Here is a 10,502-nt window from a genome sequence, read left to right on the forward strand (position 1 = left end):
TCCATACTGTTGTAACTTCAACTAAATGTGCTAACTACTGTGTAAAACATCTGCCCCCAGCTTTTTCTGAATGATTTCAGCATCCCCACTGCATTAGTTGTACATAAGAAAAACAAAGTACCCCAAACAGAATATTTTAATATCTCTTGCCAGTGAACAATATCCTTCCTCTCTTTCTCAAAGAAAACGGAAAGTAACTACTGAATCACAGTAGTCCTCTCTGTGTCTATTGTTAGCCGTGAGAATGCAGGCTTAGAAAGACTGCAGTAGTTACCAGCTCTTTTTGTTGTGATATTTCACAAGTGGTGGAGTGAATAGATCTTAAATTTAGCTAACAAAATGGTGGCTAGTGTTACTGCTGAAAGGAGCAGATGGAATTCTCACCAGGAGTGTAAGTAGTTCTCTCAACCTCCATGCTTATCTTCTGCTTGCTCTTTGTCATAACACTCATCTTTCTCTTTGCTTTATTTTTATAGTGTTCTGCTGTGTGTAATTTACAATATTGTTTTACAGTGTACTACTTTTAAGTTAAACAAAAGGAATAAAATTTCTAAGCAAATTAGAAACATGCAATAGTAACGCTGCAAATTACTGTAAAACTTATTTTTCAGATTCAAGACTGGCAGAGCATATACCAGTCTACTCATATTCCTATACCAAAATTCACACCTGTGGATGAATCTGTAACATTTATTGGTCGGCTTTGTAGAGAAATCCTGAGGATCACAGACCCGAAGTAAGTACTGTGTGTCACGAGCTTGTATTATAGCACCATGCATTGGATTGCTCCAATTCCACCATATACAAACAAAATATACAACAAATCGTTTTTCCTTAGCTGTCATATCACTGTCTTTATCTAAAACCAAATTTACCCAATCCGTCTTGTACATTTTAAATATTAGTCTAGAAAAGTTGTGATTTTTGTCTAAGAAGGAAAACTGCGTTACACAAATAGAGGAGAGAGAAATCAGGGAAGGGTGACAGAACCCTTACAGAGAGAGGAGTAAGTAAACATCACCTGAGATACTTAGAGAGTCTTTCTAATCTCTGCCTGAATAAGATAGCTCATTACTCAGATTATCACAGGAACTGTCTGCAGCTTATTCTGAAGTAGTTGTTTGTTTAATTTTTCCTCAGAATCACGTGTTACATTGACCAAATGAACACCTGGTATGATATCAAAACTCATCAGGAAGTAACCAATAGTCGTCTCTTCTCAGAGATCCAAGATACTTTAGGTACCTTTGGTCTTAATGGTTTAGACAGGCTGCTGTGTTTCATGATTGTAAAGGAACTGCAGGTAATTTTTGAACTTCGGTTTCTCAAGGTCACGATGCTTTTATTGTTTAATGACTTCTAGTGAAATAAAAAAGTCTGTTAATTTTTGAAATGATAAATTGAAATTAAAAGCATTTGAAAAATGTGTGTTCAAACCCAAAGGTAAGAATTTCAGTTACAGATATAATCGTGAAAGTTGATACTCTTGAATAAATGTTGCTGTGTAACACCAGGTTATGTGTTACATTAGACGGTGGTTTGCAAGGAATGCCTTTTGAAGGTGTACACTTGGTGTATACTTAAAAGTTGATCTCAGGTCAACTTCTATTTTTCTGTCTAGATATCAACAAAGAATTAGATTGTTTGGGTCTACCGTGATATAAATAAGGTGTCAATTCTATGTAATGACTTTTTCCCTAATACCTCTATGTGAAACCAAGTTTTTTTTTTTTCTGAGAAGAATCCAGTCCTAGCCTGGTTAAAGATTTTAAGGAAAATAAGTATTGATGAAGACAGTTCTTCCTCAAAAACTGAATTAATAGTTGTCTACAGTAGGTATTGCATATTGATGAGGGGGATCTGCTAATTGTCCTAAAACTGATTAGCATAACTCAGAAAAGCACAAAGTCTAACTACAGATTTCCTCAACTCTTCATCTGTGGAAATATTCTTTCCCTGCCTTTAAAAAATGTGGCTCTGGTACCACCAAGATTAAGCACAGCATACGTGTGAGGATTTTACTTACTTACTTACTTCTTTCTTTTATTTAGAATTTCCTCAGTATGTTTCAGAAAAATATATTGCGTGACAGGACAGTACAGGATACCTTAAAAGCACTTATGAATGCTGTCAGTCCTCTCAAAGGAATTATGGGTAAGTGCTTACTGGTTAAGATGGAAGAAAGCCATTGTCTTTGTACGCTTGTATTTATTTCTCTTCTTACTTGTTCTTTTTTTAATGCCTCACCCTTCTCTTCTCAGCAAATTCAAACAAGGTTTATTCTGCAGCAATTGCAAAAACTCAGAAGATCTGGACAGCATATTTAGACTCCATAATGAAGGTAGGTTTACATGACTTAGTGATATGCAGAATTCAGTCTAGGCTCTTTGGTTATATACTTTAATTTGCTTATTTTACAATGTTGTATTTTGTTGACGTGGAATTCTGTAGCTTCACAAGTGAAGCAGGCCTGGATTTGCAAGAGCTCATGGGCTTCATTTGTATAGACAGCTCACACTGTACGAAGTGCTTAGCGCTGAGATTCATGTGTAATAGTTTGCCAAAAATGGAGTCTGGCACTAGAGATCTGATCTGGGAAAGACTGAGTTTAGTGCCTAGTAACAGGAGCTCTGAGACTCCCCACAGTGCCTTGTGAACGTAATGTACCTAAGGCTAAAATTGGAGCAGTAGCATTTCCTGAACTTGCCTTGTTCACGCGGAAGGCAGTCTACCGTGCCGAAAATTTAAACAAGCTATCCCATTAACCTATCTCTTTACCTTGTCTTTGTAATGATATTTTGCGACCCGTGTTTTTCAGAGTGCTGTGAATGTTTATGTTACTGAAGAGAAGAAGAAAGGTCAGGGAAGGAAGGGGAAGGTTGACTACAACAAGCCTCTCTGTTGGTTTTTATCCCTGCCATTGCTGACCCTAAGGTCTAGGGAGAGGTGGGGAAAAGAGTACAAGCATTTTCATTGACCAGTGCAAAAAAAGCAAGTGACTGGGGGTTTATACCTGTTACCTTTGTAGTGCCCTTTTCACACTGCCTGTATTTGCCACCATGAACTGTGTGTAAATCTTGAGCGCTGTGAATACTCCTCTCCTTTGACTGCACTGCACAGCTGGGGTCTGTCAGATCCAGCTGCAGGCAGTCTGAATCAGTGCTCTGTTACCAAAATGAGGAAGTAGCTCCAACCAGTATGTATGTCCCTGCTTTGGGCAGCCCTGCAGAGGCTGTTAGGTGTAGTGAGGACTTTGTGTAATCTATTTAATGGTAAATTGTTACTCATTAAGTTTTTCTGTAGTTTGACTTTACTCTTCCTTGGTTGCATTCAGTATAACACCCCACCCTTTTTTTGTTTGTTTGTTTCAACAGGTTGGTCAGATGCAGATTTTAAGACGACAGATTACCAATGAATTAAATTATTCCTGCAGGTTTGACTCCAAGCATTTGGCTGCTGCTTTGGAAAATCTCAATAAGTAAGAAGCAAAATGTACTGAAGAGCTGCATGTATCACTGTGATGTAATTATTAGCAGCTCAGCCTAAATTACGGCAAAGTATGGAATCTGATTGTATTCAGGTTTTTGTTGATGAATATTTGAATTTGAACCCAACAAAAACATTAAAAGTAAATAACTTGGCAAGTAATTTGTATGAACATGCTAGTGGACAACGCAGCTTCTAATTGCGTTTGGTCATACCTGGATTTGAGGTCATATTTGGATGAGAAGTAAAAACAGTGACAATGTGTGGTGCTGATTTTGAAACAAATATGATGTTTGTAAAAAGATATTCCAAAAAAGGTGGTTTACTCTTGCTTTTAACCATTTACAGGTTTTGTGTCTTTGAAGTTTTTAAATTAATATGACATGTGGCATCGTGTAAGGTTTATTTAGGGATAATTTAAATAAGTATTTAAGATAATCAACTTATTTTCCTTTTAGAGCAATACTGGCTGACATTGAAGCACATTATCAGAACCCATCACTGCCTTACCCTAAAGAAGACAACACTCTTTTGTATGAAATCACAGCTTATCTGGAAGCAGCTGGCATTCACAATCCATTAAATAAGGTCAGGCTTACATTCCGGTGCTTGGTACAGTTTGCTTTTTCTATTTTATTGATTATTAACTGAGAAAAAAATTAATATGTGGAAGAACTGTGTTCCTCTTTTTTTTTCCCCTCCTCAGATCTACATAACAACAAAACGTCTGCCATATTTTCCCACTGTCAACTTCCTGTTTCTCATTTCCCAGTTTCCGAAACTTCAGTACAACAGAAATTTAGGTATTGTATAAGTTGTTGCTTGTCTAAATCTAATGAAAACCTATGTGAAATTATCTGTAGAGAAGATAGTAAAATTATCTGCATAGAAAATACTCGATTTCTGACTTCAGTCCATCGTGTCCAGGCAGGCTTGTTATAATATTGAAGCCAAATACAATAGAGTAGGAAACAGAATCCAAACTCCTGACTTTCTCATTCCATCCTATCTCTTAGTTAATATCTTTAAGCCATTTGCTATGGAAGAAATGCAGTTGTTACATTAGTTTTTAATTTTTATGTGTGGGCAAGCAGAAGGGGAGGCACAGCAAAACAACTCATGAGAGTATATTATCGCAGTTTGCCTCTGCTATAAATAATATGTTCTGGTTTATAAACGTGTTGTTTTGGGGTTTTTTTTCTGTGCAGGAGTGGTGTGCAAGCGGCCAGCTGATCAAATTGACTGGCTTCCTTTAGTTCTGGGACTCCTTACCCTGTTGAAACAGTTTCACTCAAGATACACAGAACAATTTCTGGCTCTGATTGGTCAGTTTATTCGTTCAACGATGGAACAGTGCACAAGGTATCCATGTTTTACTTTTTCCCTAAGTATCACCTCTGTGAAAAGGGCTTCAGTCATATTATCACTGCTTTTTCAGTATGTTTTTCTAGCAGAGTATATTTGACATAATAATAACAATATATTTGACTAAATATAAGATTAAAATACTATTTCTTTTTTTAATGGAATCACATGGTACCTAGTGGAAACGGTGTTATTTGAAGGCTGGCATTTTCATGTAATTTTATCTAAATAACTGATTGGCTAGTAGGAGCATGATCTTCATGGTGGTTTAATTTTAGCCAGAAGATACCAGAAATGCCTGCTGATGTAGTGGGTGCCCTCATGTTCCTGGAAGATTACATTCGCTACACAAAGCTACCAAGAAAGGTAAGAAGGAATTCCATGTCTCCCGTACATAGCACTGAGCAGGAGCCCTGTTCAGATGAGCTAAATCTTGGTTTATGCAGTGGTTACGTACTAGCAGTTTGATCACACGTATCTACTCTGGAACATGGCATCATCTGTAAACAAATATCCAAAATAATGGACTCGTTAACCTTGTCCAAAAAGCAGTATTGACCCTTTTCAGATGTTCTGTAAAAGATTGCCAGAAAGAAATACAGATGGAAAATCTGTTACCTGATAGGAATGGGTCATAATGAATTCTTTTACCCTGTACAAACTACGAATTGCGTTGCTTGCATACTTTGTGTAACTATTCCTATGCTAGCCCTATATGTAGTATCCTTATGGAAAAACTATTTTCTAGAAAATACAGAGGGGATACAAAATACAGAAAGGATTTCAACTTTGTGCAGATTTAAGAAGAGCCTGTTCCATTTAATCTTCACAGAATGTGTACATTGCTGGGGGGCTTTTGGGAAGGAAAGAAATAAAATAGAAGTTCTGAGATGTTGCAGAATTAATAATAAAATTAGCAATATTCTAAATGCAGGGCAAAAAGCTAATTAGCAAGTCTAAATTTTGGTGAAACACCATCTCCAATCCTTGATTTCCTTCCCTTCCCTTCCTGCCAAAGCATGGCTTCCCAGGCAGCTTCTTTATTTCACATGCAAGGGAAGTTCTGAAAGTCTGGGCCTGTGGAGAGACTTTATTTTGGGATTAAATGCAACTTAACTGCATTTGAAGATGATATATTATTTATACATGGTATTAAAAATAAGTCATTATCCTATTTGCTATGGGCTGTGCCTCAATGATTCTTGAATAAGCCATTTCCCAGCTAATACTCGCAACTAAAAGAGAGAGATTCTTCCAGTTTCTCTCTTCTTCCCAGCCTGCAGTGCAATGTAGTAGAAAGTCCCCGTGTCAGTCTTGCAGCTGATGTATCTGGTACCTGTGCCAGCCTCCACTTCAGCCTGGTGCTATGTGGAGAAACGGCAGAGAGGGTGTCAGTGTTCCTCCAGTCTTACACCGTACCTATGGTGCCGCAATTCCTCACGCCCAGGGCTTGTCTTACCTGCCTGAGATGGTGTTCCTTCCTTTCTCTGTGCACCAAGCAAGAACACATCCAGGAACACATCCTAAAGACAGGGTGGTTCAGGTCAACAGTGTTGTGTGCTCGATTCATAGATTAGGCATGCTTGTTAATGGATGGATAGAGCATACAAATGAATAATGAAGAAAATACCTAACTGTGCCTGCCTGTTTACTTTAGGTTGTTGAAGCACATGTGCCTAGCTTCATTTTTGATGAATTCAGAACTGTTCTATGAGTATGGAGAAAGGACCAAGTCTTTCCCCCAAACCTGAAACGGGGAGTTGGGGACTGAGGATGAGACGAGTACAGCTTTTCAGAACTGTGTCTTTTCTGTGCTTTAAGGCAGTGCCTACAACTGTCTCTATGAAATGTAACCATCAGCACTAGTCTATATAATTAACACTTGTTTAAATCTTGGCATGATACGCAATTCGTATCTCATCCAAACAGTGTACATTTTGTACTGCACATTATAAATGCTGTATGTAATTGTTTATGTGTAAATCATTTAGTTTTTTGTTCTGAAGAACTATTTGTGGAAGTTTGACTTTTGTATCACAGATGAACAATGAAATTGGAAATAAAGGTGTTGGATAGTTTGCCAGGACTGATGATTCCAAAGTGTCCTGTTAATTTTCCTGTTAAAAGAACCATTAGTGAGAATGAATATACAGTGAAAAGAGGTTTGGTGTCTGCCTCTGTACTACAAAAAGTTAATTTTCCTCTATAGAGGACAGAAAAACAATTAAATAGCCATAGCTGAAAAGTCCTGTCATGCTATTTAAAGGCACAAATATTTCTTCCAGTGCAACTGTAACATGACTAATGTTGGGAGTGAGGTGTTTATTCAGGTAACTTTCAGTCTTGGTATGGAACATTTTACACCTGGCATAATTTTCTTGCTAGGGGCTGCTGTGGGAAAGTCAGTGGGGGATGTTACTCTATCACTAGGAGAGCTTGGTGATTATCAGACTGGAAAAGAGGAGACAAATGCAACAGCTGAAGGGAAAGGTTACTCAGAAAGAGGCATTTATGGCACTAAGACAGGCTGGAGTGGCTAGATGGCAAATCGACTCCTTGTTTAAGAAAGGAAGAGCAAAGAAGAAGGGGTAAAGGGAAGTGCGAAGCCCCAGGACACTAGCCCTATCTGCGTCGCCCTCTGTCTGCAGTGAAGATGCGTCTTCTTCACCTGCCCCTAAATACCCCAACCTTTTTCCCTGGAAACAAGAACAGGGACTGTGCAGTACCCCTCCGCTACGGCTGATGAAGGGATCTGGCCAGGGAGACAGCTGCCCACCCCTTCCATTTGTACTACATTGGAGCCAGCATAATAAATAACAGGTTAGGGCCCTGCTGGTCACCGCTGCAGAAGCAGCCCTAATTCATAGAAATCAGTCCCGTTACCACAAGAATAAATAGATGAATAGCAATGAATTTGGGAGGGGGGAAGGATTGGATCAAGAAGATTTTGTAATCCTGCAACTAGCAGGGTACCCACAGTTTTTGGATCAAGTGAGGATTATGAGAGTGCCTGAACATATCACAGGGCACAATCTGTTAACAGATCATCCCCTACTAGGGGAAAATACTCCTGGTGCCTGACCAGCTTGGACCCTGGAGCTTGTGGCAGGGAGGACTGTGGCTCCCACCATTGTGCTGATCCCTCCACCCAGCCTTCAAACAGCACCAGCTGCTGCCTCAGGGATACCTGCACAGCCCCACGATTTGTCACGGGGTTGTGGCTCAGCCCTTGGAGGAGTGCAACCTGTCCCCAGTGTGTCACCCACTCCATTACATTGATGACATCCTGCTGAGTGGACCTACCCCCAGCAGGAGGTCAGGGAGGCACTGAGCAGTGTCATGGGCACCGTGCGAGGGCATGGTTGGGAAATTAGTATGAGGACCAGCAAATGAAGTACAATTTTTAGGCATCATCTGGCCAGGGCCCTGCCAGATTATGGAAACAAACAAAACTTCATACAGCTGAGCCCCAAAACAAGGTTGATGTGCAGCACTTTGTAGGATTACTGGGGTACTGGCGCCAGTTTATCCCGCACTAAGCACAGGTTTTAAGGCCCCTGTATAATGCAGTGAGAAAGAGGAAACAGTTCGTATGGGGGAAAGATGAAAAAAGCTTTCAAGCAAGCCCAGCACACTGTCTGCCCTGTGGTTGCGCTGGGACCTAAGGAGCCTTGCAAACCTTTTGAACTGGATGTCCTCATTTCGGGAGATGATCTTGCACATTGGAGTTTGAGGCTAAAAGGTGAAGGAAGGCTGCTACGCCCTGCCTGGGCTCAGGCAGCCCCGCCACACGCACAGACTCACACACGCCCCACCCCCAGCAAAATATGTCGAGGGGTGAGGCAGTGGAAGGATGCTGCCGGTCATCCTGCCAAGCAAAGCTTACTCAGTAAGGCAGGGGTTAGCAGCCAGTATGCAGAACTAATGGCCATGCTCTCGATATTAGAAGAGACCCCCCACCACCACTCCTGAGTTACATACTGCCTTCTGGGTAGTATATAAGGCATTAACTGCATGGGTTAGTGGTACGTGGACAGCTGGACAATACACAGGGAACCATGGTGGGGCGTCAGGATTTATGGAAGCCCTTAACCCAGAAATGTGAATTTACACCTGTGGGTTTGACATGCTGATGCTCATGTCACCCGGGGTGGCGGGGAAGCGAGGAGCACAATGCCACAGCTGATCAATCAGGTCAAATTCATGGTGCTACTTCCTGATACCCCATCCCCTGATGTTCTGCCGCCCAGTGATGAAGCTCTCACTAAGTGGGCCCACAAAAAAATTTGGCACCTGGGTGTCGATGGCATCTACAGATGGATTCGAAGCCAGGGCATCCCACGTACCCAGATGCTGCTCAGGAGCCAGTGCAGTGGGGTGCTGTCTGTAAGTTACTGAATGCTAAGGTTCCTTAGCAGCCTTATGGGCAGCTCCGATGAGGGCAGGCAAGCAGCCGGAGGCTGAATGGCTTCGTGCAATGGTAGCACCTCAAGGACGGACAACACTATGCTCACACTCAGCTGGCTTCAGGTCCCCGAAATTAACATTAATTTTTATTGGCTTTTTATTACATTTGTAAATTAAATTCTAGAACACTGTGAGCAGACTGGCACAGCTGCACTCCTATTTCTCAGTGCTTTTGCATGTAAAAGATTGAAAGCCTCAGGAGAAAAACTGCTAGAAAAAGAAACAGGACTGAACTCTTTGATGGTTTCCTGTTCAGCTGATGCCTGTCCATTCTTCGCAGTGCTGGGCTGTACCCTTCTTGTCTCCATTGCTTTGAAATTAAGTCAGAAGTCCCCCATCGGGACTGTCCAGTCCACCCTCCTGCCCCGAGCAGGGCAGCCAGCACCGGGTGCTCAGGGTCAAGGCTGGTCGGGTTTTGAGTATCTCCAGGGATGGAGACTCCACAACCTCTCTGGGTGACCTGCTCCAGTGTTGGACCACCCGAACAGTGAAAAAAGTTTTTTCTTATATTTAAATGGAATTTCCTGTGTCTCAGTTCATGACCATTGCCTCTTGCCCTGTCACTGGGCACCACTCAGAAGACTCTGGCTCCATCTTCTTTATTCCCTCCATCCATCAGATGTTTATCCACAGAATAAGACCCCCCAGGCCTTCTCTCCTCCAGGCTGAGCAGTCCCAGCTCTGTCAGCCTTTCCTTGTATGACAAATGCCCCAAACGATTAATCATCTTCATGGCCCTTCACTCCAGTACGTCCATAGAGTACATCCGTCTTGTACTGGGGAGCCCAGCACTGGACACAGCGCCCACATGTCTCACCAGGGCTGAGCAGAGGGAGGGACAACCTCCCTCCGTCCGGTGGCAACGCTCTGCCTGATGCAGCCCAGGAGGCTGGTGGCCACCACTGCAGGAGTGAACTGGTGTCCCACAGGATCCCAGGGCCTTTTCTGCCAAGTTGTTTTCCAGCAGTCGTTCTGGTGCCTGGGGTCATCCCTCCCCAGGTGCTGGGTTTCACGCTTCCCTTTGCTGAACTTCATGAACTTTCTGTCGGCCCATTTCTCCAGCCTGTCCAGGTCCCCCTGAATGGCAGCACAACCCTCTGCTGTGTCAGCCGCTCCTCACGGTTTTGTATCACCTGCGAACATGCTGAGGGTCCATTGCCCAGGTCATTAATGAAGATACTAAA

The 10,502-nt window shown here is 41.9% G+C and overlaps 1 protein-coding gene across 3 annotated transcripts in view; it reads left to right on the plus strand.

Annotated features, from left to right (window-relative positions):
• WASHC5 (WASH complex subunit 5) overlaps positions 1-6,937 on the plus strand; it is a 29,324-nt gene extending 22,387 nt beyond the window's left edge. For all 3 annotated transcript variants that reach the window (XM_076329108.1, XM_076329105.1, XM_076329107.1), the window contains exons 20-29: positions 612-736; positions 1,141-1,303; positions 2,052-2,154; positions 2,262-2,341; positions 3,375-3,478; positions 3,945-4,074; positions 4,193-4,289; positions 4,695-4,848; positions 5,130-5,217; positions 6,509-6,937. In XM_076329108.1, the coding sequence (XP_076185223.1) occupies positions 612-736; positions 1,141-1,303; positions 2,052-2,154; positions 2,262-2,341; positions 3,375-3,478; positions 3,945-4,074; positions 4,193-4,289; positions 4,695-4,848; positions 5,130-5,217; positions 6,509-6,565 (1,101 nt within the window). In that variant the 3' untranslated portion in view covers positions 6,566-6,937. The remainder of the gene's footprint in view (positions 1-611; positions 737-1,140; positions 1,304-2,051; positions 2,155-2,261; positions 2,342-3,374; positions 3,479-3,944; positions 4,075-4,192; positions 4,290-4,694; positions 4,849-5,129; positions 5,218-6,508) is intronic.
• The last annotated feature ends 3,565 nt before the right edge of the window (positions 6,938-10,502 follow it).

Source organism: Aptenodytes patagonicus, chromosome 2, assembly GCF_965638725.1.
Source record: "Aptenodytes patagonicus chromosome 2, bAptPat1.pri.cur, whole genome shotgun sequence".
NCBI classification, from domain to species: domain Eukaryota; kingdom Metazoa; phylum Chordata; class Aves; order Sphenisciformes; family Spheniscidae; genus Aptenodytes; species Aptenodytes patagonicus.